Raw genomic sequence first — 27483 nt, 5'->3', positions numbered from 1 at the left:
AATTTCCCATTCATTTCCAATGGCAAAAAAAATGTGTCCTATTTATGTCGATTCTGTTGATGCCAATGTACTTGGATTCCATTTACGCATATGTAAGTGGATGCCATTTACGGCCATCTACGTACAAATTTCCCATTCATTTCCAATAGCAAAAAAACAACTCTGTCCCCATATTACCGGAAATGACCTAATATAAATAGTACTAATACTATTCAATACAGTTCAAGATTCCAACATTATTCTCACACATTCCCCTGTAAACAATAATATGTTATCAGTTGTTAGAAGTATTTCCGCTTGATATAAATCTCAATAACATGGAGCATTTGCTCATTTCTTTTTGGTCGTTCTGCGGCAAAATGCGCCCGTGAGGTTCAAATTTCAGCTTTGAAACTGTGCTGACTGAAGCCAGCGGTGATGACAATCTGCACGTCGATGAATAACTTAACAGAGGAAGCCTAATTGCCGCTAGGTGTTGGCGAAGACGTGTTATAAATATTTCCTCTCATTTACACAAACTGCTGGTGTCACTTTGAATCGGTGTAACAAGATGGCAGGGAAGGAGGGATCTTATTCTTTTTTTCCCTCCTTTTTGCAGCATGTTGGGTGTCAAAACAGGTGCTCAAATATGTCAGCCTTATGAAACTAGCTTCCTGGCTTCAAACTTTGAAACTCTGTCATTGTACTATATTTAGCCGGTCCGCTGGGTGTGTAGTAGCATATGCTCAGTCCATATGATACTGTTTGACATGCACACGAGCACAGAATTCCCACCCCAAATCCTTGTCCAGGTCAAATCTCCAGACTCATCACTAGTCCCCCGTTAAGGCAGTCGTGGTTGAATTGGCATCGGCGTGGAAAGCGTGCTGTTTGGCACTTGATAGCAGAGACTGTTATCAGCTAATTAGTGCTCGAAGCTGCAGGGGGAGGGTTTATATGCTCAATTTTGTGGTGCGAGCACTGCCATCACTTGTCATCTGCCTCAATTAGAAATGCACACAAGTGGGCATCACGTAAACGCCTGGAAATGCGGCTAATGTGGAAAAATGGCTGACCTACAAATGTTATTTTTGTTTTGTTGTTGTGGCGTATTTGCATGTTCTATTCTAGCTTTAAAAAGCATGCACGGGATATAAATATGAGGGAACAATTGCATTTGTTTCGCTCTGCAGGGGCGGGATTATGCAAGCTATTGTTTTCCTCCATTGGACACGCCGCTCTATATACGATCCTCCTGCAGTCACACCGCTTTCACCGCATTCTCTTAAATGCTTTTTAAGAATTTCTAGTTGTAATATGATGACATTTTGGGCTACATATGTAATCGGTTGGTGATGAATCATTTTGGATCAGGAACAGAGCAATGATAATGCATATTGCTGGTTGCCAGTACCCAGCGGCTTTGCCAATGTGGAGATACAGGATAATTATGCAGTTGGTGTTTGTAATGTAAAAATAGTGGACTATTGTACGTGTCAAATTAAATGTCCTGGTTTTCTAGTCTTGGAAATTGTGCGAATAGAATTGGGGGTGTGATAATTTTTCAAAAAAAGGTTATTTACTAAGACTACAACAACAAATCGACTAAATCGATTAAAATCAATTAATAAGTTTGTTGCCAACGTATTTGATAGTTGATTTTTGCCGGGAGCTATAAGCAGTCCCGTTTGGGTCCTTGTTTGTGTGTAATGTGAGGCTGCGCCCACCAGTGTTTCGAGCGAGTGAGAGAGAGAGTTCACTGCTACACTTAGGTTGGACTGCTGAATCAATAATACAGTATTACGAAGTGTCGAGTGTTTAAGTGCCAGTGACACGATAAAAAAAGTCTTCAACGGTACTATTCATTCAGCCTCAGCCTCCAACGCGTACGGACGCACTCTGAAGCTCTCTGTTATCTTAACCGATAAGCGCTCAGGGCCAGCAAGCTCGACTCCCAGTATGGCTCCAAAGAATTTGAAACGTGGAGACTTGGATGAAATAAAATCCTCCATACAGAAGCTGGAGGTCTCCTTGACTGGCTTGATTCAAAACCAGAATCAAGAAATCGTCAGAGAGCTCCATTTAATTCGCGCTGAAAATGAGAAACTCAAGCAGGCGGTCGAGGAGAGAGATGTTCGCATTAAGAAGCTGGAAATTTTGGCTGACGACCTCGACCAGTGCCGACGCGCAAATGAGCTCATCATTTCTGGATTGCAACTGACGCCTGGCCCAGGGGACACAGTGGCGCAACTGGCAATTGCTAACCAGCGCCGCCACCTGAAAGGGTCGAAGATTTTCTTGAATGGTCAGGCAGGCAATGCTCGTCGCCGAAAATAGCGCATTCTCGATGAACAATTCGGTCTGGACATAATCGAGAACCGCAGCCGGGTGCTTGGGCACGTAGTTGCCCGAGCACGGACGCACATCGGCCAGTGACCATTGTTTGCAACAAGCCGCCAGTCGTCGGCCGAGTGGCCTTCTCGGTGGACAGGGAGCATTGTCATCTAAAAAATGCAAGCCACCTCCTTATTAAAACATTTGCCATGATTCCAGTATTTGACATAACATAAAACACGTAGCTTTGGTCTCTTGATTCTCAGACTCGTTTAACCCATCTTCGCGGTGAACAATCATCTTTTGGAAATCCAAAAAGCCTCACACCACTCTCCCTGGTGTAGCAACAAAAGCCTGCAGCTTATTGGGCTGGCGTGATGCAAAAAATGAATGAATTAATCCGCAAAATCAGCTGAATCCGCGGTCCCTCGATAGTAATGGCTGTATTGTGAGATGGTTAGTCCGCTGACGTCATAATAGCGTTCTTCATCAATCCGAGTCGGTTTTCATAGCGCAGGATTGAAAAAAAATTGAATAAATATATCGATCGCTTCCACACACATCTAAGCGGTCCATTTCATTCAGGAGCATAAAATACCGTGTGTAATATGAAATAGACATGCTTTTTTTGTGTCACAGGCACTTTAAATAAATTAATATAGAGATGCATGTTTTCGAAATAAATTCAATCAATCAATCAATCAATCAATCAATTTTCTTGTGTGTGGAAGCCAATTGTATTGTTTGTATTTTTTGTTGATGGAACGTTACGGCTTAGCCCAGAGTGCTAAGCTAGTCAGCAATTATGCTAATCAGTAGGGTTGTTCCGATCATGTTTTTTTGCTCCCGATCGTTTTAGTTTGAGTACCTGCCGATCCTGATATTTCCCCATCCGATTGCTTTTTTTGCTCCCAATTCAATTCCAATCATTCCCGATAATTTTTCCCGATCATATACTTTTTGGCAATGCATTAAGAAAAAAATGAATCAAACTCGGACGAATATATACATTCAACATACAGTACATAGGTACTGTATTTGTTTATTATGAAAGTAAATCCTTAAGATGGCATTTACATTATTAACATTCTTTCTGTGAGAGGGATCCACGGATAGAAAGCCTTGTAATTCTTAAAGGATAAATGTGACTTTGTAAATTGTGACTAAATATTGCCATCTAGTGTATTTGTTGAGCTTTCAGTAAATGATACTGTAGCCATTTAACTGTTCTGCCCAAATGCATGATGGGAAGTGCAACCATGACTGTGCGTAGTGTTACCAATTGATATATCTTCTCTGCATTGGGAAATAACATAGGGTGTTAAGAAGAAGATCAATTACTACCTTTCTTCCCCACATTGCTTCCCGCGATATTTCTAATCGTAGGGAGAGGGATTGTGAGGCTTTGGCCGATTAAAAAAAGGCTCCAAAGGCTGCCAAAATTCACTCTACTCATTTTACGCTGCCTTTTAGCTCTATATATAGGTGAAATGGCGCCATTACAGATTGAATGCAACAATGCGTGAGTGGGTCATGCAGCGCATGCGTTAATTGCGTAAATATTTTAACATGATACATTTTTTAAAAAATTAATTTCCGCCGTTAACGGGATGAATTTGATCACCCTACCTTAAGCCTAAACTAAAGACTCTGGATGAGTGTAACATATTATGTCTGTAACGTTAAATACAATTAGAAAACGATTTAATTTTTAAAAATATATATATATACAGTGCCTTGCAAAAGTATTCGGCCCCCTTGAACCTTGCAACCTTTCGCCACATTTCAGGCTTCAAACATAAAGATATAAAATTTTAATTTTTTGTCAAGAATCAACAACAAGTGGGACACAATCGTGAAGTGGAACATTTATTGGATAATTTCAACTTTTTTAACAAATAAAAAACTGAAAAGTGGGGCGTGCAATATTGTTCGGCCCCCTTGCGTTAATACTTTGTAGCGCCACCTTTTGCTCCAATTACAGCTGCAAGTCGCTTGGGGTATGTTTCTATCAGTTTTGCACATCGAGAGACTGACATTCTTGCCCATTCTTCCTTGCAAAACAGCTCGAGCTCAGTGAGGTTGGATGGAGAGTGTTTGTGAACAGCAGTCTTCAGCTCTTTCCACAGATTCTCGATTGGATTCAGGTCTGGACTTTGACTTGGCCATTCTAACACCTGGATACGTTTATTTTTGAACCATTCCACTGTAGATTTGGCTTTGTTTTGGATCATTGTCCTGTTGGACGATAAATCTACGTCCCAGTCTCAGGTCTTGTGCAGATACCAACAGGTTTTCTTCCAGAATGTTCCTGTATTTGGCTGCATCCATCTTCCCGTCAATTTTAACCATCTTCCCTGTCCCTGCTGAAGAAAAGCAGGCCCAATCCATGATGCTGCCACCACCATGTTTGACAGTGGGGATGGTGTGTTCAGGGTGATGAGCTGTGTTGCTTTTACGCCAAACATATCGTTTTGCATTGTGGCCAAAAAGTTCAATTTTGGTTTCATCTGACCAGAGCACCTTCTTCCACATGTTTGGTGTGTCTCCCAGGTGGCTTGTGGCAAACTTTAAACGAGACTTTTTATGGATATCTTTGAGAAATGGCTTTCTTCTTGCCACTCTTCCAAAAAGGCCAGATTTGTGCAGTGTACGACTGATTGTTGTCCTATGGACACTCTCCCACCTCAGCTGTAGCTCTCTGCAGTTCATCCAGAGTGATCATGGGCCTCTTGGCTGCATCTCTGATCAGTTTTCTCCTTGTTTGAGAAGAAAGTTTGGAAGGACGGCCGGGTCTTGGTAGATTTGCAGTGGTCTGATGCTCCTTCCATTTCAATATGATGGCTTGCACAGTGCTCCTTGAGATGTTTAAAGCTTGGGAAATCTTTTTGTATCCAAATCCGGCTTTAAACTTCTCCACAACAGTATCTTGGACCTGCCTGGTGTGTTCCTTGGTTTTCATAATGCTCTCTGCACTTTAAACAGAACCCTGAGACTATCATAGAGCAGGTGCATTTATACGGAGACTTGATTACACACAGGTGGTTTCTATTTATCATCATCGGTCATTTAGGACAACATTGGATCATTCAGAGATCCTCACTGAACTTCTGCAGTGAGTTTGCTGCACTGAAAGTAAAGGGGCCGAATAATATTGCACGCCCACTTTTCAGTTTTTTATTTGTTAAAAAAGTTTAAATTATCCAATAAATGTTGTTCCACTTCACGATTGTGTCCCACTTGTTGTTGATTCTTGACAAAAAAAATTAAATTTCATATCTTTATGTTTGAAGCCTGAAATGTGGCGAAAGGTTGCAAGATTCAAGGGGGCCGAATACTTTTGCAAGGCACTGTATATATATACATGTATGTTTATATATATATATATATATATATATATATATATATATAATATATACATATATTTAAAAAAGGCATGTCCGATATTTTGAAAATGACGTGATCGGACCCGATCGATCGGCATCCCGATCTCTCCTAATCAGTGTCTTAAGTGTCCGTTTGTATTGTTTTGAAGAACCATCTTAGCACTTCAGTTTTTGTTAGATCGTAAAGTTGTCTAATTCCTTTTCATAAAGAAACCACACACATAAACCATTCATATAACAGCTTAGTCTCAACACAAACTCCCATTCAATCTGTAAACTGTCATACAAGAGAGTGTGCTCTGAAATTGGATTGTATTTATGAACAACTGTTTGATAAAGACTAACGATCTGATTTATCCTGCCCATCGGACGCTGTGGGCAGGGCTCGGCTGGCCCAGAGGTAGTGCTGCAACGATTAATGGATTAACTCGAGTAATTCGATTAGGAAAAAAGCTTCGAATTAAATTTTGCTGCTCCGAGGATTCGTTCAATTAGAGTGGCGTTGTAATGATTTGTTTTGAAAGTGTTGCATTTACTTTTATTGATTAGGGTGGATACACTGCCCTTTAGTGGCAACAGTCAATATGACATAACTCGTCTAACATGGTGGAATCCAGCTGCTCCCTGTTAAGACCAACAAAAGGCTGTAGGTTTTTGTGTGAGCTAATATGTTTATTTTTTTATGCATTGGTAATTTGGTTTATTTTGCAGCATTTTCTGGGAATATGTGTTTGAACGATTTGTCAAGAGCTTTGAATAGCATTTAAGCTGGTGGACTTTTGCTATGCAAGTTCTTATGTTGTACTTACTCATTCATTCATTTATTATACCGTTTGAGGTATAATAGCTCAAGTATTTTAATTTAGTTTTAAATGCACTTACTGCTCTTGTGAAATGAAGTGATATTCTGCATAGTTTGAAGAAACACTTAAGGAATTTAATTTTGTACATGTATTTGCTGCTCTTTTTGTACACTGATTAAGCTCATGTCTACTCGTAGCAGTTTGGCAAAAAGAAGAACGCAGAATCCTCTGATTTAGAAAACACTGCTAGGCGTAGACATGGCTTAAATGTAGGCAAAGTGACTTTTTAGACCAGGTTTTGGACTGATTTGCTCCAAATTTACAGGGTTAATCCATTTCTTTTAACTGCTAGTCCTCAATCTGATGGAAGGAGGAACTGGTTTGCTCAGTGGAAGGTTGACTTGCACTTGGTATGAGGGAATACATTATACAATAGACCAATGGGCAGCGTGGTCTCAAATTTTAAATCTTTATGAAACATACTGTCAAACTTAGAAGAATTCTGAATGAGAATTTGCTAAATTATTAGCTTGCTAGCTTAGATATATCGGTTTTCAATTTGAAAAAAATTGCTTTGTTATTTAATTCCGAAGGGTTTGGTGAATCCACATAGGAAACTTGTGGGGTTCCGTACCTTTAGCAAGGTTAAGAACCCCGGACCTAAAATGTATTTTGCAAGGCAATAAATGTTTGCAATCAGATTACTCGATTATTCAAACTAACTAATCGATAGATTCATTGACTACCTAAATAATCGATAGCTGCAGCCCTACCCAGATGCTCTGGTTCTCTGCATAATGATTGGATTAAATCTGACTGAGCTGAGACTGAATCCCTTTCGGATTGACTGAAAAATGAGCAAATTGGTAATCTTGTTGCATTTTTCAATTTTCATTCCATTGTTCTGATTTGAACCGGAGACTTCTGGCACTCTAGTTTCTTTCCCTACTGAGCAACTGCTCAGCCCCGCCACTGTCACAAAGTACTCACACTTTTAACTTCCATCTAATTAAAAGACTGTTCTAAGTTGAACCAGAGACTTTCATAATCGTCCTAGCGACACTTGCTTTTGTTTCGTTTTTTTTCTATGCTAGCTGCTAGTTTTTGGAGACTTGACTTCTGGCACTCTAGCTTATTTCCCTACTGAGCAACCGCTCAGCCCCTCCACCATCACAAAGCACTCACATTTTACGCTTCCCATCATTGAAAGACTGTTCTGAGTTGAACCGGAGACTTTCATAATCGTCCATCAACACATGGTTTAGTTTTTTTTTTTCTATTGTAGCTGCTTGGTTTTGGAGACTTGGCTTCTGGCACTTTAGTTTCTTTCTCGACTGAGCAATCGCTCAGCCACTCCGCCATCGAAAGTACTCACACTTACCGCTCCGCCACATTGAAAGACTGTTCTGAGTTGAACCGGAGACTTTCATCATCGTCCTAGCGACACTTGTTTTTGTTGAGTGTTTTTCTATTGTAGCTGCTTGTTTTTGGAGACTTGACCTCTGGCACTCTATTCTTTCCCTACTGAGCAACAGCTCAGCCCCATTCACCGTCACAAAGTACTCAGAGTTTGAGCTTCCTTCTCATTAAAAGACTGTTCTGAGTTGAACGGAAGACTTTCATAATCGTCCTAGCGACACTTGATTTTGTTTAGTTTATTTTTTTTTCTTTTGTAGCTGCTTGTTTTGGAGACTTGACTTCTGGCACTCTAGTTTCTTTCCCTAAGGAGCAATAGCTCAGCCCCTTCACCGTCACAAAGCACTCACATTTTACGCTTCCCCTCATCGAAAGACTGTTCTGAGTTGAACTGGAGACTTTCATAATCGTCCTAGCAACACATGGTTTAGTTTAGTGTTTTTCTATTGTAGCTGCTTGTTTTTGGAGACTTGACTTCTGGCACTCTAGTTTCTTTCCCTGCAGAGCAACAGCTCAGCCCCTTCACCGTCACAAAGCACTCACATTTTACGCTTCCCCTCATCGAAAAACTGTTCTGAGTTGAACCAGAGACTTTCATAATCGTGCTAGCGACACTTGTTTGTGTTTAGTGTTTTTCTATGGTAGTTGCTTGATTTTGGGGACTTGACTTCTGGCACTCTAGTTTCTTTCCCTACCGAGCAACAGCTCAGCCCCTTCACCGTCACAAAGCCGTCACACTTTGAGCTTCCCTCTCATTAAAAGACTGTTTAAGTTGAACCGGAGACTTTCATAATTGTCCTAGCGACACTTGTTTTGTTCAGTTTTTTTTTTTTTTCTTTTGTAGCTGTTTGTTTTTGGAGACTTGCCTTCTGGCACTCTAGTTTCTTTCCCTACTGAGCAACCGCACAGCCCCTCCACCGTCGAAAGCACTCATACTTAGCGCTCCCCCTCATCGAAAGACTGTTCTGAGTTGAACCGAAGACTTTCATAGTGTTTTTCTATTGTAGCTGCTTGTTTTTGGAGACTTGACTTCTGGCACTCTAGTTTCTTTCCCTGCTGAGCAACAGCTCAGCCCCTTTACTGTCACAAAGCAGTTACACTTTGAGCTTCCCTCTCATTGAAAGACTGTTTAAATTGAACTGGAGACTTTCATAATTGTCCTAGCGACACTTGTTTAGTTCAGTTTTTTCTTCTTCTTTTGTAGCTGTTTGCTTTTGGAGGCTTGACTTCTGGCACTCTAGTTTCTTTCCCTACTGAGCAACCGCACAGCCCCTCCACCGTCGAAAGCACTCATACTTAGCGCTCCCCCTCATTGAAAGACTGTTTTGAGCTGAACAGGAGACTTTCATAATCGTCCTAGCAAGACTTGCTTTTGTTTAGTTTTTTTTCTATGATAGCTTTTAGTTTTTGGAGACTTGACTTCTGGCACTGTCGTTTCTTTCCTTACTACGCAACCACACATTGAGCTCCCCCTCATTGATAGACTGTTCTGAGTTGAACCGGAGACTTTCATAATCATCCTTGCGACACATGGTTTACTTTAGTTTTTTTCTATTGTAGCTGCTTGGTTTTGGAGACTTGACTTCTGGCACTCTAGTTTCTTTCCCTACAGAGCAATACATCAGCCCCTCCACCGTCACAAAGCACTCACATTTTATGCTTCCCCTCATTGAAAGACTGTTCCGAGTTGAACCAGAGACTTTCATAATCGTCCTAGCGACACTTGCTTTTGTTTAGTTTTTTTTTATTGTAGCTGCTTCAATTGGAGACTCGACTTCTGGCACTCTAGTGTTTTTCCCTACCGAGCAATAGCTCAGCCCCCCCACCGTCACAAAGCACTCAAACTTTGAGCTTCCCCTCGTTGAAAAACTAGCATCCGCCACTGGTCTGTGTGTATTTATCGTGTTATGGGATGTATAATATTGCTGGCTGTGAACACTTCTCTGCATATTGCACTGTTATTTGTTGCGTACATTAGTGTTTTGGCAGCCTAAGCTGTGGGGGAGAAGCTGTCACATAAGCCAGCCACTCTTGTGATTGCCCAAGTATTTATCAAGCTTGGTGATTATTGAGGAGATGCATCTGACAGGCATACTTATCGCGCCTAAATAAGTCGCATCGGACTGCCTGGAGAGGGGCGGTGGAGGAGGGGAGAGACCAGAGGAGGGAGGGCGATGGAAGAGAGAGAAGGCGGAGAAAGCAGGAGAGAGAGACGAGCAGAGAGGGGGACTTGGTGGCTCTTGTTTGCCTCATCCTTGAGCGGTGGTGGTGGTCGCGGTTGACGCGCGCCTAACATGCAGCGACCGTGGGCATTTTCTGCGCGCCTTGGAGAACCGTGCGCATCAACGCAAGCAGCCCAGAAGGACACACTCTCGCGGATCCCATCAGAGCAGCCTTGAAGAAAGAAGCAAAGGACGATGGGCACCCAGCCCGTTCTGGAGTCGCTGTGACGCACCGAAGCCGGCGTGCGCGCATGTTTTGCTTTCGACCGCCTCACTTGGACTAACGCTTTGGATTTGATTTAGCGAAACGAGACATGAACCCTGCGTTACAAGACAGTGTGATTTTTCTGAGTTAGGAGCTCCCACCCCTACTCCCGCACCCTCTCCATCCCCGCGCTGCACGGCTCCCCGCTCCCACCGCCGTCCCTTTACGCCAGAATGCAGCTGCTCCGAGTTGCGTGGGCACTGACCGGAGCGGCTATCTGCTGCTTCCTTATCCTCCTCATCCACTCTCGTCTGCTCAAAGAAGGTAATCCTGCGAGCTCCACGTTTTGCGCCGTCAAGTTGACACTCAAAGTGTCGGTGGGCGTCGGGACAGCCTCGAAGACAATTGCGATCGAACAGTTCTTGTTTTTGTCTTAAAATCGCACGCGTGACGTCGTAAGGGTAAAGAAGTTTCAACATTGACTTGAAAATAAGCAATTGAAGAGCCGTGCACTGCTTTGTTTTAAGCCTTCTCAATAGATGGCACTGTAGTCTAGCTTTAGGGTAACATGGAGGTCAAGCCACGCTAATGTTACCTTCTGTGTTCCGCCCTTTTGATACTCCAACCAGGTTGAATTGCAATTAAGATCATTGCCGTCATTGCTCACTCCTCTTCCTCCCAGCTGCTTTAAAAATCCATCATCACATCCGTGCCGAACGGTCGACACAGCTTGCAGACATGCTGCACTGTAGCTCAGATTGATATCATGATTTGTATTGCTTCTGAAATGAAAGGCCTGCCCTCCTACATGGTGCGAAGTGAACTGATCTCTCCAGCATTCGAGTCCATGAACCTGGCAGCAATTAAAAGGCAGTTAATGTTTGAAGAGCTCAAAGCAAAACACTGCGCGGCCTTAACATGTTCTTATCCCTGAGTAAATATTCACATCTCTGGAGCTTCCATGACTACCGAGATGTTGGAGACCATCCAAGCAACGTACAAGAGCCAAAACTCCAAGTGGAGTTGAGGCGTTTTTTCTGGCACACGCCCCCCCAAAGCCTCCCTTTTTAACGTCTTAATGTATCGTGACATGCTCGGGGTCAGTAAGACCATCGTGCGGCCACTTGAGAGGATGACAAACACGTTGCTCCAGGCTCTTGTAATGTGAGGAAGCACCCTTAGACTCATCAGCATTGTTGGCTTTATATTTTGACCTTCACTACTGTCACGTTGTGTGAGATACGACTCTGTTTTCAAGCCTGACACTAAATTGTGTGTAACAATGTAGCGGTACGACTCAAGACTCCATGCTCGCATGAGAAGTTGTCTTCACAACTCAAAGAATGACCAAGGTCAAAAGCAAAGCCTTATAGAACCAACTGAGAAACGTGAATTCAAAGGAAGGCATTCGTGGTTCTCAATGCAGTTTTTTGAAAGACTTTTTTGTTTGACACCCTCTTTAATAAACATTTAGACGAGAGACTTGGCCAAGTCGGCCCAGACAAGCTGAACATGAATGAACATTACAATGGCGAGCCGCTCACATTTTCTACTTGAATAATTCAAGCAATGGCGCTAATGTAATTTAGCTTCTCAGCGGTATGTTATTTGTGTCGTGGCGACAGTAATGCTGTCGAATCACCTACTGTTTTAATGAAAAACACCGTTGTCGGGTTTGAAAGTTTGAGTCATGCCGCGACTTTAAAGTTAAACGAACCATGTTGTACTGACTGTCTTGATTGAAAGGCATTTTTTCCTAGTCTTGGTCTAGTTGTGGCCTCGGATTTAGAGCAGAAAACTTGGTAAAGGTGGCAGTTCCACGAATGCGGAAAACAAGATTGGACCCCAAATCAGACAAGAGATAACAAAAAGTGACCGTGACAACATGTCGACAGGGATCACTAGAACTAACCCGATGGCAAACCAAGGTGATAGGTAGACATGTGCCGATTACCGGTTACAACCGTGGTATGAAAGCGTCACGGTTTCAAAACCGCCAGAATTTTCCATCATACCGTCCCTAAGGTATTAGCTATTTTGCATGTCCCAAAAATGCAGGGAGAAGTCCCTAAGCTTGGAGCTGCAAGGCTCACCCTCCCCCACCGGTTGTTGCTCAGTGTCAGTGTGTCAGCTGTGCTACACAATGGCTGGAGGAGGTGCTAAATGGAATATGATATATTAAAAATGAATTTTTTACAGTACGACATGGCAAAATTACACCATAATGGTCTAAACTGTCGACTTCTTGCATCCCCCCGAACGATATTTTATGCCACTAGAGTTAGTCCGGCTTTTGTCATTTCCCTGCCCCGGCTTCAGAGAGCATAAACAAACCAGGAGGCGTGACAGCTAGCCGACATGCTAACCCGAACTAAATGGTGTTTCAAAGTCTTATTCTCGCATTTTTAAGCAAAAAAATCACACAAATCTACCCCCAGAGCATGTCATGCCGTGACTTTAAAGTTAAAAGAACCATGATGACCTGATTGTCTCGATTCAAAGACATTTTTTCCAAGTCTTGGTCTAGTCTCGGCCTCGGATTTAGAGTGGAAAACTAGGTAAATATATAAATATTTTATTAAATTGAGCCTTTATTGAATGTCCATATCATACCAGTCACCGCGCTAAATGGTAATGCGAACGCCATGCTGACGGTACAAGTTAGTTAAGTGTGTGATGATCACTCAGCACAGACCTTTAAAGGCCAAAGCAACATGGCATATCTAGCTAAGATTAGAAAGCAAAAATTACCAAGCAGCACCTGCCACATGTTTCACAAAAGGAGCCTGCAATGGGGGAACAGGCTTTATCTGTGGGGCAGTGGATCATGGGGGGGTGGGGGGGCAGCACGTCACATGGGTGACACGACCAAACACTAAATGCGTGCTAACTACACATAAAATAAGAAAATATCACAGCACACAACATATCAATTTTCATCTCATTCTTGTGTTGTCAGACGACAACTGGGATCCATCTCGCATGAAAAGTCGAAATTGACAGTTTTAGACAAAACTAAGAAAAAAAGTGATAATGGTAAGTGTATGGTCAGAAATCTCAGCCACACGTTTTTCTGCCATTTAAAATGTATTTAAAAATTTAGACATTCATAACCGCCAATGGCACAACCTTTCTTGGGTGCCAGTTGAATGTCAATGGGCTTGTAATGTTATGGTTACAATCACAACCACGTTTTTCTGCCATTTAAAATGAATAGAAAATTTGGACGTGCATAGAATTGCAAAAATGCCATATACCCCCAAAAAATGCCACATGCCAAAATCAATTTTGCCACATGGCAAAAAAAAAAAAAAAAAAAATGCCACACGCCAAAATACATTTTGCCACATGGCAAAACAATGTCACATGCTAAAATCCATTTTGCCACATGGCAAAAAATGCCGCATGCCATTTTGCCACATACCAAAAAAAGCCACATGGCAAAAAATGTCACATGCCAAAATAAATGTAGTCCGGCTTTTGTCATTTCCCTGCCCCGGCTTCGGAGAGTATAAACAAACCAGGAGGCGTGACAGCTAGCCGACATGCTAACCCAAACTAAGTGGCGTTTCAAAGTCTTATTCTCGCATTTTTAAGCGACACATCACACAAAACTACCCCAGAGGATTGTCATGCCGTGACTTTAAAGTTAAAAGAACCATGATGACCTGATTGTCTCGATTCAAAGACATTTTTTCCAAGTCTTGGTCTAGTCTCGGCCTCGGATTTAGAGTTGAAAACTAGGTAAATATGGCAGTTTTGGTGCCCTTGGGCCTGCTATATTTCACACTGGTCCACGAATGCGGAAAACAAGGTTGGACCCCAAATCAGACAAGAGATAACAAAAAGTGACCGTGACAACAGGTTGACGGGGATCACTAGAACTAACCCGATAGTAAACAAAGGTGATAGTTAGACATGTGTCGATTACCGGTTACAAGGTATGAGGTAAACCATGGTATGAAAATGTCACGGTTTCAAAACCGTCATACCGTCCCCAAATTATTAGCCATTATGTACGTCCCAAAAATGCAGGGAGAAATCCCTACGCTTGCAGCTGCAAGGCTCAACCTCCCCCACCGGTTGTTGCTCAGTGTCAGTGTGTCAACTGTGCTACACAATGGCTTGAGGAGGTGCTAAATTGAATATTAAATATTAAAAATGCATTTTTTCAGTACTACATGTCAAAATTACACCCTAATGGTCTAAACTGTCGACTTCTTGCATCCCCCCGAACGATATTTAATGCCACTAGAGTTAGTCCGGCTTTTGTCAGTTCCATGCCTTGGCTTCAGAGAGCGTAAACAAACCAAGAGGCGTGACAGCTAACCGACATGCTAACCCATACCTGTCAACCCGAGGCCGTTGGCAATCTTACAAATAGTGACGTATGCCCTTACAAATTGGTGACTAATATTACAACGTTGTATATAGCATGCAATATGAAACAAAAATAAAACTCAATTTTTAAAATACTATGCATTTATCGGTAATATTGTAACATATCTACAGCTACAACATGATTACTAAAATTAAAAGTGACTTTTTTTATAATTGTATGTAGCACTTTTGGCAATTTCTATTATGTCTTGATGGCTGCACTTCATGGCACTTCAGCTCGCAACTCAGTTTGACTTGAAGGTAGTTCGTTAGTGTGTCCAACTATAAATTAAAAAGGTCAATTGATAAAATTAACTCACCAATGCAATGTTTTAGTCAGGGAACATTTCTTTTCTAATTCTAAGTGATCAGCAATAGTTGCGGAGAAATTGTGTTAGGCAACAAATTGGCACAATAAAATCTCCGCTTTTGTGACTTTTCATTCTGCAGACTTCATCTTTATGACCAGTGTTGTTAATCTTACTTTTAAAAGGTAATTAATTAGTTACAAATTACTTCTCCCAAAAAGTAATTGAGTTAGTAACTCAGTTACCTGAATGTAGGAATAATTAGTTACTTGGCAAAGTAGGCTAACTGGTGTTACCGTTCATGGTTTTTTTTCCCCGTTTTTTCAAAAAAATAAAAAATAAAAATAAAAAAAACAGTAACCTTTCCTAGGTTTGGAAGTCATTCATTTATTATTTCATTTCGACGTGAAAGTTTTAAACTGTTTCATCATTTAAAGATAGACTCAAGTCAAGATTTTTTGATTTAGGAGTATTTTAGATAAAAAGTTACTTAGGTTTGCTAGGAAGGTTCACTACAACAGAGCCTTTCTGAGAAGTGTACTGCTCTAAAATGGCGGCTGTTTACTAACGTGACTGAGTCTGTCATTTTGCATGTAATTCTATATGCATGAGATATCTAGGGATAGATTGTAGGCTTTTGGCTACAGTCAGGAAATTATTGGAGCCACCTGGCATCGCATTTGCAACAGCGTCACAACAAACACTTCGCTCTCAGTGTCTCTGACTTTTCTCGCGTCATTCAACCAACGTAGTAATGCACATTGCCTCGTTCCCGAAACGGTTACAAAATCTGAACGGAGAAAAAAAAAACATAATGCACGAAAAACGTACAGATTTTGAACGTAAGGCATACCCATTTAAAAATCAGTGCGCACTTGTACAAATTATGCCGAAAACGTACAACTTGACAGGTATGCTAACCCGAACTGAGCAGCCTTTCAAAGTCTTTTTCTCGCCTTTTAACACGAAAAATCACACATAACTACCCCGGATCATGTCACACGACGGCCGGGATGTCAAATTATCTTCGCTGCTCGGCAACCATACAGCTCGTTGTTCCCCTGCTAGGGGCAGGAGAGCTCATTTGCCAGGAAGCAGCAGGAGAATGACAAACCGGCCGATGTCAGAGGAGCGCACAGCTGCCCAAGCCCAACCCAAGGATAGTGGTTTCTTTCGGGGCACTCGAAGAGGGCAGAGGGGGCTGGAAGTCTGGACGATCTGGAGAACCGCACGAGCATAAGCCGAGTATAGCGCTCTCCCGGCGGGCGGTCGTCAGCCGAGTGGGATCCTCTGTGGACAAGGAGCATTGTCAGCTACAAAATGCAAGCCACCTCTGTATTAAAACGTGTGCCATGATCCCAGTATTTGACATACTACAAAACACGATCTTTACTCACTTCCTCGTAAATCCAATGGTCCCAAGGTTGTCGGACTTGTTTTGGCCAATCTCTGGGTGAACGGGAACTATTTGAAACCCAAAAAGGCTCACACGCCTCTCTCTGGTGCAGCAACAAAACCCTGCAGCATATTTAGCTTGCGTGATGCAAAAAATAAACAAATTAATCTGCAAAATCAGCTGAATCTGCAGTCCTCCTGCATGCTATAAAGCAATGCTGTATTGTGAGATGCTGACCTGGGTGACATCACATTCGCGTTCGTCCTCAACCATGGCACAGGATTCAAAATATTGAATAAATAAAACGATCGCTTACGCACACATCCAAGCGGTCTATTTCATTCAGGAGCATAAAATACTGCGTGAAATATGAAATAAACATGCTTTTTGCTGTCATAGGCACTTCTAGGTTATCATACCGTCAGAATCTCATACCGGCACATGCCAAGCACTGGTACACAAAGCCAACAAGGCAGCAAAAGGAACAAGGAACGCAAATACACTCAAATACCTGCAAAAGGTAGAGGATTCCAAACGTGGGCGGCAGACAAACAAACCTAGGCGGAGGTGAAACTAGCTAAATGCGAATAAGAGGCTCGAGAGTACAAAACCGTCTGATGGCAACCAGCAAGGCAATATTCCTTGGGTTGCATGTGTTTATATACGACGCTGATGAGAATAGACGCAGGTGCGTCCAGGGAACCTGAATGTAATGAGAACAATGACCAGCAGCCGAATGTGACAGACGCATAGTTTCTGCTTCTGCCTTGATGAGCATAGAAGTAACACGTTGCCCTGTAGTGCACCACCCAGTCATCAAGGGGTGTATCCTTATCTTTTTGTGGTTCTGCGGGCTTTCGCGTAGCTTCACATAGCACTTTTTGGTTTCTTTCTCTAGCTCTAGCTCAAAAGAATTGCTTGTATTCCAAATATTGGAATGCAGGAGACGCTCAAAACATTTGCGGAGGTAATCTGTCCGACCTCTGAACCAATCGAGACAGAGAAGGGGTGAATTTGCCACACTTGTTCACCCGGACAAAAAGATATTCGATATTTTCAGATGTCAACAGGCAGATTTGAGGACAGTCAAGGAAATACCAATTTTTGTGGACCAATGACAGTCCTTGCCCTTCACATATGAAGAAATCTGACCTTTTAGCCAGATTGCCGGAATCACGCAACCTGAACCACCGGAACCGCGCTAGCGCAATTCCAACGACCTGGTCTGGCGGAATGCCGACAACCTGGACAAAAGGCCAAACTCAATGCGTTAGTTTTAACCCTGTGTACTGACTCCATTTTAAAAACTGGAAAAAGGCTCCGAAACACAAGTTGACAATTTATTCCAAGTCGACAGCAATCATACAGCAAAGCAAAACAGCAAAAAGACCAAAGCGAATTGGAAGACTGGACCCAGAGTCGCCATCAAGAAAAGATTCCCGAGAAAGCTAACTAAAGAGTTTAGTCTTATGAAGGCTCTGGTGAGGTGGGCTGTGGTCTGAAAGAAGGGTGTGTTTGGGCTTTGTTTAGGGTAGTTTTCCGTTGTAGGTTGGGCTGATGAGTCCTTGCGTCACTGTTTCCAAGGTTACAAGAGTTGGAGATTTTGTCATCCACAGTACTGAGCCTTCAAATTCTCAGCCGTGGAGTTCCGTGTGGCAAAACAGGATGTCCCGCCATTTGTTCTGGAGTGTCCAGAAGATCATTGCAGGATTTGGTAGTGCAGAAAAGTTCCCGTTCACTGCAGAGAATGGCCAAAACAAGTCTGACAAATGTGGGACCATTGGACAAACGAGGAAGTGAGTAAACTACGTTTTTTGTATTACGTCAATTACTGGGATCATGGCACACGTTTTAATAAGTAGGTGGCGTGCATTTGTGCGTGACAATGCTCCCTGTCCACCGACAAGGCCACTCGGCTGACAACCGGCGGCTTGTCACACACCATGGTCACTTCCACCCCTTTGGTCCTCTTCATGTGCCCGCCAATAGAGCACTATCAGCGGCTTAGGCTCCGACGTCGGCCTGTTTGTCCGGCGGTCATTCTCCAGCTGCGTCACCGGCAATTAGCAGTCCTGCCCGCAGCAGGGGAACAACGAGTCGAAACTTGCTCGCCGCCGGGGGCTGGCCGATCGGTGAAGGCTGTCACCCTCGCTTTCGTGTGTGACATGAGTCGGGGTAGTTTTGTGTGATTTTCCGTTTTCGAAAGGTGAAAAAGATTGGAACAGCCGCTCTGTTTGGCTAGCATGTCAGCTAGCTGTCACGCCTCTTGTTTTGGTTACGCTCTTTCCTCCGCCTCTGAAGCCGGGGCTTGGAAATGACAAAAGCCTGACTAACTCTGGTGGCATGAAATATGTGTGGGAGGTTAAGAAGTCGGCAGTTTTGACCATTATGGTGTAATTTTGCCATGTCATACTGAATAAATGCATTTTTAATATTTCATATTGCATTTAGCTATCAGTTGGATATCGGGCATTCTCTGTGTTACTTGTGTTGGGACAGGACGTCCCACCATTTGTTCTGGACCGTCCGGGAGAACTGATTGCGAGAGTTGGTGGTGCACACGTTGGGTTTCCGTGTTAAGAAGGGGTCATGTATCTCTTATGCCCTATATTCTGCTTATTTTCCTAAATTGTGGTATAAGTGCTATTTATTATATAAAAAATGGCACAATGCCAAAATGCATTTTGCCACATACCCAAAAACAAAAAATGGCACATACCAAAATCCATTTTGCCACATGGCAAAAAAATGCCGCATGCCAAAATCCATTTTGCCACATACCAAAAAAGCCACATTGGAAAAAATGCCACATGCCAAAATCCATTTTGCCAGATAGCCAAAAAAATGCCACATGGCAAAAAATGTCACATGCCAAAATAAATTTTGTCACATACGAAAAAAATGCCACACGAGAAAAAAAAAATCCCACATGCCAAAATCCATTTTGCCACATACAAAAAAAAAAAAAGCCACATGGCAAAATAAAAAAAAAAAAACACATGCCAAAATCCATTTTGCCACATACCAAAAAACTGCCCCACGGCAAATAAAAATGCCACATGCCAAAATCCATTTTGCCACATGGCAAAAAAAATTCCGCATGCCAAAATCCATTTTGCCACATACCAAAAAAAGCCACATGGCAAAAAATGTCACATGCCAAAATAAATTTTGTCACATACGAAAAAAATGCCACACGAGAAAAAAAAAATTCCGCATGCCAAAATCCATTTTGCCACATGCAAAAAAAAAAAAAGCCACATGGCAAAAAAAAAAAAAAAAAAAACACATGCCAAAATCCATTTTGCCACATACCAAAAAAAATGCCCCACGGCAAATAAAAATGCCACATGCCAAAATACTTTTCCACATGGCAAAAAAAAATATCACGTGCCAAAATACATTTTGCCACATACCAAAAAATGCCAAATGCAAAAAAATGCCACATGCCAAAATCCATTTTGCCACAACAAAAAAATGCCACATGCCAAAATCCATTTTGCCTCATGGCAAAAAAAATTAATGCTACATGACCAAAAAAATGCAACATGTGAAAATACATTTTGCCACATGGCAAAAGATATGGCACATGCCAAAATCAACATACTGATTGCGAAAGTTGGTGGTGCAGACATGGGCTTGTCAGCGTCAATCTTGCTCAGTCAGTTGCATGATGCACTCTTTGGGCTTCCGTGATAAGACGGCGTCATGTATCTCTTATTCCCTATATTCCGCTTTTTTTGCTTATATTATGGTATAAGTGCTATTTATTTTATATTGGGTGTGTAAGAGTAATACACAAAGTCAAACAGTAAATTTCAGAAAGGATACGATTAACTTTACGTAGCAAGGCGTAGTCAGGATTTTTGCGAGGCGCATGTCAGGCGCGGAAGCATAACTTCACCTTTACATCTCATAGCGGCCAAATATACGTGCGTGACGCAAAGCCTTTGACACTGCTTGACCCAAATCTGCCTGAGGGTCTGCGCAAAAACCGCCACGCCACAGTCAATCCCATCTATTTTTTCTCAATATTTTCTTTCAGAAGTCACATGCCCTCACTTCTCTGCGTATGTGCTAAATCAAAACTGATGCGGGTTGCCGAGTGTCAGCCGGAGTGTATGAATACACATCTCTCTGTCTTTGGACCATTGCGCTTAACCTTGTGGTTTTTAGGATCAATAACTGCAGGTGTCTGAAAGACTGTGAGTCTTTTTTTGCCGGGTGGATGACATGGCATGTCGGGAAATGCCGTTATGATTGAATGAGAGGCTGAACTCGCATTCAACTTCTCATTGGAGCAGACACCGTTTCGACCAAAACGCTTTGAAGTGCAGAGCTGCTTTGGGGCTTTACTAAAATGCAGCTGAGAAAGTAGTCTGGCGCAGGTTTGCTGGGGATTTTCTTTATTAAACCCAGCGAGTAAAGGGCAAATTATATTGACTCGACTTGAAACAGACAAAAGCAGACCAAGCTGAGACATAGACTTCATGATGTATTGGCGGCTCAGATATAGGCATACAAACAGGAAAGATTGTCTCAGGAGTGATTTGTTCGAGGATTTAAGGTAATTATTATTGTTTTCGTAACATGTATGCATTTTGAAACATTGTGAAATGAGCCGCTACCGCATTGGCACCATAGTTCGCAATATTTACGTAAAATAAATGCTAACTGAACGCTTTTAACCAAGAATCGAGTATGTTTTACATCCATATCTATGAAGAATTTGGGGATTTAAGCATTTATTCACAAGAATTTTCACTGGAAATGCTCTGTTTACATTAGGCGGCCGCTAGCTACATTCACTAACAGGCTAGCATTGTACTTCGACATATTTATGTAAAATTAGTGCTAACTGCACGTTTTTTTTTTTTTTGCTTTTGATGAAGAATCGAGATTGTTTTACGTCCAAATCCATAAAGAATTCGGGGATTTAAGCATTTAGTCACAAAAATTTCACTGGAAAAGCTCTGTATACCTCAGGCGGCCACTGGCTACATTCACTAACAGACTGGCATTGTACTTCAAGATATTTACGTAAAATAAACACTAACTTCATGTTGTTTTTTGCTTTTAGCCAAGAATCTAGACGGTTTTACGTCCATATCTATACAGAATTTAGAGATTCAAGCATTTATTCAGAAGAATTTTCACCGGAAAAGCTCTGCTTACATCAGGCAGGCCGCTAGCTACATTCACTAAACGGCTAGCATTGTACTTCGACATATTTATGTAAAATAAACGCTAACTGCACGGTTTTGTTTGCTTTTAACCAAGAATCAAGATTTTTTTACGTCTAAATCTATAAAGAATTCGGGGATTTAAGCATGTAGTCACAAAAGTTTCACCGGAAAAGCACTGTTTACCTCAGGCGGCCACTATCTACATTCACTAAAAGACTAGCATTGTACTTTGACATATTTACGTCACATAAACACTAACTTCATGTTATTTTTTCCTTTTAGCCAAGAATCGAGATATTTTTACGTCCATATCTATGAAGAATTCAGGGATTTAAGCATTTATTCACTAGAATTTTCACCGGAAAAGCTGTTTACATCAGGTGGCTGCTTGCTGCATTCATTGACGGATTAGCTTTGTACTTCGACCTATTTACGTCAATTAAACGGTAACTGTGCGTGTTTTTTTTTTTTTTTTTTTTTTGCTTTTAACCAAGAATCAAGACTGTTTTACGTCCATATCTATAAAGAATTCTGGGATTTAAGCATGTATTCACAATAATTTTGCTCTGTTTACCTCAGGCAGCTGCTAGCTACATTCACTAACTGACTAGCATTGTACTTCGACATATTTACATAAAATAAACGCTAACTGGACGTTTTTTTGTTTGTTTTTTTTTAACCAAAAATCAAGACTGTTTTACGTCCATATCTATAAAGAATTCGGGGATTTAAGCATTTCTTCACGAGAATTTCACCAGAAAAACTGTTCACCTCATGCGGCCGCTAGCTACGTTCACTAACAGACTGGCATTGTACTTCGACATATTTACGTCAAATAAACGCTAACTGCACGGTTTTTGCTTTTAACCAAGAATCAAGTCTGTTTTACGTCCATACCTATAAAGAATTTGAGGATTTAAGCATTTATTCACAAGAATTTTCAGGGTTAAGGTTTTATCAAGCAAGTGCAGGGAAATATATATGGAATCACTCCATTCCGAAGTTAAAAATTTTGAATCATGAAAAACAAACAAAGAAATAGCAATCAAAACACATCTCTAGTATTTAGTACCGCCACCTCTGTTTTTTATGACAGCTTGCAGTCTCCGAGGCATGGATTTGATGAGTATTCTTCATCAATTTGGTGCCAACTCTCTTTGATTGCAGTTGCTAGATCATCCTTGCAGGTCAGAGCCTTGCTGTGGACCGTTTTTTTTTTTTCAATTTCCACCTCAAGTTATCAATAGGGTTGAGATCTGGGCTATCTGCAGGCCATGACAAGGAATACAGTTAACAGTTTTAGCTCTGTAGCATGATGCATTGTCATCTTGGAAAATGACAAACCTATTTTCAATTGAAGGGATAAGAAAGCTGTCTAAAATGTCAATGTAAACTAGTCCATTTATTGAAGATTTAACAACAGCCATCTCCCCAGTGCCTTTGCCTGACATGCAGCCCCATATCATCAAGGACTGAGAGAATTTTTGTTTTCTTCAGGCAGTCATCTTTGTAAATCTCACTGGAACAGCACCAAACAAAAGTTCCAGCATGATCACCTTGTCAAGAGTCAAGAATCTGCATTATTTTTTCAAGCTTTCTATCTGAGTTTGTTCTACATGATAAAATTTCTGAGTGAGTGCTCGTCCGAGACTGGTGATTCTATACTTTTTGCTTGGGGTTGTACATTCACTAACAGACTGGCATTGTACTTCGACATATTTACGTAAAATAAACGCTAACTGCACTTTTTTTTTTTTTTTGCTTTTAACCAAGGATCGAGGCTTTGACGGCCTCGCCAACATTGCAGGCCCTCTATTTATCAGTCCCGCGCTCTGTCAATACATTATGAAATCTGAGAGAAGATGGAGGCAGTCTTTTTGTAGTTTTTGAATTTCTAACAAGATTCAGGTAATTGAACAGCTTCTTTCCAGATCATAAATAGCCGTAGATGTTTACATTCTGTCGGTTTTAATAGTTTACCTCGAACGTGGTGCTCCAGTTAACTGTTCTCTTGAAGTTGCGTTGACAGACGTAATTCACAAGGCTATCAATGACTCCTCTAATCAACGATGTAGTTAGTTTCAGTGCGTGAGGATAAAAGTACTCAATTGTAGGAATGAGCAAACTGAAGTATTACGAGTCAAAGATGTTTGAGCAGCAGCAGCAGCGTCAGTCATTAAGTCGTTCTTCCCTTTTTGGGCATCTATTATTCATCTTTAGAAAAAAAAAATGGGATTTTTAGAGATCTCAGCCTTGAAGCACTGTAGCAGACTCCAGAGACGCAAAGATAATGCGCATGTATTTAATGCCGCAGTAAAACTCCGTCGGCATACAGAAGCAACGGGTCTTTCGACAGATCTTCCAGATCCGTCACCGGTGTTCCCCGACCCATTTCAACATAGCTCCTCTAATGCAGGGGTCCCCAACCTATTCCACTAAGGCACACTGTGGGTGCAGGATTTCATTCTTACCAAACAAGATGACAACACTTTTTCCCCAATCTGGTGTTTTACAAGTGCAATCAGTTGATTGCAGTCAGGTGTGGCTTGTTTTAGCAGAAGCCTCATTGGTTCAACTGTCTCTGCTGGATCGGCTGGAACAAAAACCAGGACCCACAGTGTGCCTTGAGGACTGGGTTGAAAACCCCTGCTCTAATGGATGATATCAGCCGGAATCCATAAGGGCGAAACGCAGGAATCAATCACTTAATTGATTCATTACTTAAAGCGTTTGTTAATGAATGTGATTCGATTAATCAATCTGCAACTCGGCGGAGACCTGTGGCGCTGTTTTCAAGGTAATCAAACCTTCAAATGACCTCCTTAAGTCGTGCGTCGAGGGGATCTCTCCGCCCCGGTGTGGATGGACTCTCCAGTATGGTCTGTATTTCACTTGCCGTATTGATTGCGGGACAGTAAAAAGTGTGCACTATTGCACCCTGTTTTCCTAAAGTCCTATTGATTGTGTTTTGGCAGCACGCTGGGACAATAAAAGATGATGGAGGGGGAGGGTGGTGCGGTTGACGCTAATGAAAAGCTGGCTGTGAAGGAGCCACTATGCCTCCTAGTTTTGACTCATGATGTCGGGAAGAAGGCATCGACCTTGCTCGCTTCTTTCCCGCCCTTCCACCTCACGTGCAAATCCCAGCGGTCTAAGCAATCTGGACTAAGATACTCTCTTTGAGCCACTCAATCGCTTACAACCTTGGACGCGTAAGATAGTGGGAGGTAAGCGGGGGTCATTCCAGAATTGGAGGACATTGCACGGTAAATATTGTTAATAATCTTAATATTTTTTTTATCTACGTTAAAAATCTTGATTTTGCAGATTTAAAAAGTATGTTCAGTGTGTATGAGCTTATATATCAAATAAATGAATAATTTCAAAATATTAATTTGTGAAATTATTGATTTCTCATCAAGTTTTGAAAATCACGTCAGCTATTTTGCTAGCAAAGCTTGCCTGAAGGCTAACTTTAGCACAATTTGTCCCCTCTGTTAGTGTCCACTCTGTTATGTGGAAATGGCACCCTTTTAAAAAAATGACCCAGAAGAACAAATCAGTGCAAAGTTGTCCTTACATTACATTTTTTTTATATTTTATGAAATTGAGCCTTGATTGAATGTCCATATCATACCAGTGCGCTAAATGCTAATGCGAACGCTATGCTAATGCTACAAGTTAGTTAAGTGTGTGATGATCACTCAGCACAGACCTTTAAAGGCCAAAGCAACATGGCATATCTAGCTAAGATTAGAAAGCAAAATTTACCAAGCAGCACCTGGCACATATGTCTCACAAAAGGAGCCTGGAATGGGGAAACAGGCTTTATCTGTGGGGCGGGGGATCATGGGGGGGGGGGGGCAGCACGTCACATGAGTGACACGACCAAATACTAAATGCGTGCTAACTACACATAAAATAAGAAAATATCACAGCACACAACATATCAATTTTCATCTCATTCTTGTGTTGTCAGACGACAACTGGCATCCATCTCGCAACAAAAGTCAAAATTGACACAATTTTAGACAAAACTAAGAAAAAAGGTGATAATGGTAAGTGTATGGTCAGAAATCTCAGCCACACGTTTTTCTGCCATTTAAAATGTATTCAAAAAATTTGGACATTCATAACCGTGCCAGTTGAATGTCAGTGCACTTGTAATGTTATGGTTAAAAATCACAACCACATGTTTTTCTGCCATTTAAAATGAATGGAAAATTTGGAAGTGCATAGCATTGCAAAAATGCCACATGCCAAAATCCATTTTGCCACATACCAAACAAAATGCCACATGGCAAAAAACAAAAACAAATGCCACGCGCCAAAATACATTTTGCCACATGGCAAAATAATGCCTCATGTTAAAATCAATTTTGCCACATGGCAAAAAAATGCCGCATGCCATTTTGCCACATACCAAAAAACGCCACATGGTAAAAAATGTCACATGCCAAAATAAATTTAGTCACATTCCAAAAAATGCCACATGCCAAAAAAAAAAAAAAAATGCCACATGGCAAAAAAAAATGCCACATGGCAAAAAAAAAAAAAAATGCAAAAAAATCCATTTTGCCACATACCGAAAAAATGCCACATGCCAAAATCCATTTTTTTTTTTGCCACATCCGCAAAAAAAATGGCACATGCCAAAATCAATTTTGCCACATACCAAAAAAATTCCACATGGCAAAAAAATTGCCACATGCCAAAATCCATTTTGTCACATAACAAAAAAAAAAATGCCACATGGCAAAAAAATAATGCCACATGCGAAAATACATTTTGCCACATGGCAAAAAAAAAATGGCACATGCCAAAATCAATTTTGCCACATACCCAAAAAAAATTCCACATGGCAAAAAAATGCCACATGCTAAAATCAATTTTGCCACATACCAAATACCACTTTCGTTCTTGGCCCTGCTGCAATAATTTCGTCCATTACTGTACATAATGCCCTCAAATATCGGCTTACAAATTTAGCTCAGAATTTTTTTAGAAATCGGTATCAGTATCGGCATTTAGAAAAAATCCCATATCGTTCCAGCTCTAGTTCAGAATTCCATGGAGCGATTTTAATAACTGCGGCAGTATTTTTAATTCAAGCTTCAGTAGGCAACCAATGGACCGTGGTCAGTGCAAGCGCTTTAGATTGTGAGTGGCTTGATTATATGCACACACAGTGTAAGAGGAGAAGGAAGGCCAGCAGTTTTAGAGGTTAGAGACCAGTTGAGCCATTTGTCTATCTGATTGTCAACAAGCGAGACAAAGATCCTCTCAGATCAGCAGTTTCCCCCTCGAGGAAGGGCGGGTTCTCCTCATTCTTGCAACAGCGGCAGCATGTCCATCACTGCCGTTGCTTCCCAGACAATCCAGATGTATAAGCTCAGCCTCGGTCCGTTTTATTCATGCGCTAACCCCCCGGACGATCGATCTCATCGTGCCCGAGCGCGATCCATCCACGCCTTCTCGAGGAAATGACGGGTGAGAAGTGTGCTTACCCTTCCACGCTTTCAATTTGCACTTTCCTGCCCACGCCAAAGGTAGCAATGAGGTCATCCCGGCGGTCGATCAATCGCCGTGTCTCTGTTCATCTCGCTAATCAATAGCTACTTAAGAAGTTTGATCGTCTTTGAGTCCGCAGTCGTTTGAATGGATTTAGAAACAAGGCTTTTTTTTTTTTGTCAGTTCTCACAAAGGCTCGTTCCCGGAGGTCCCCGCGCCGTAAATGTGGCGTCAGCGATAACAAGCTCGGTCACGCTTTATGGATCCGCCGCGTTGGAACATTTTTCTCTATTTCCATCTGACAGAAATCTGTGTTTAATCTGATATTAACTCGACGATGGCGCGCGAGCTCACCTC

The 27483-nt window shown here is 41.7% G+C and overlaps 1 protein-coding gene across 2 annotated transcripts in view; it reads left to right on the top strand.

The window, feature by feature from the left end:
- The window catches only part of tafa5a (TAFA chemokine like family member 5a), a 356950-nt gene that overhangs the window by 130344 nt on the left and 199123 nt on the right, over positions 1-27483 (top strand). The window contains exon 1 of one of the 2 annotated variants that reach the window (XM_057854975.1): positions 10110-10669. The exons of the other annotated variant lie outside the window; for it this stretch is intronic. Within the exon in view, the coding sequence (XP_057710958.1) occupies positions 10579-10669 (91 nt within the window). The 5' untranslated portion in view covers positions 10110-10578. Of the gene's footprint in view, positions 1-10109; positions 10670-27483 lie in introns of those variants that run through there. 2 annotated transcript variants of the gene reach the window in all.

Source organism: Corythoichthys intestinalis, chromosome 13, assembly GCF_030265065.1.
Source record: "Corythoichthys intestinalis isolate RoL2023-P3 chromosome 13, ASM3026506v1, whole genome shotgun sequence".
NCBI classification, from domain to species: Eukaryota; Metazoa; Chordata; class Actinopteri; order Syngnathiformes; family Syngnathidae; genus Corythoichthys; species Corythoichthys intestinalis.
The sequence above is the reverse complement of the archived record's forward strand: the minus strand, read 5'-3'. Positions and strand labels throughout refer to the sequence as shown.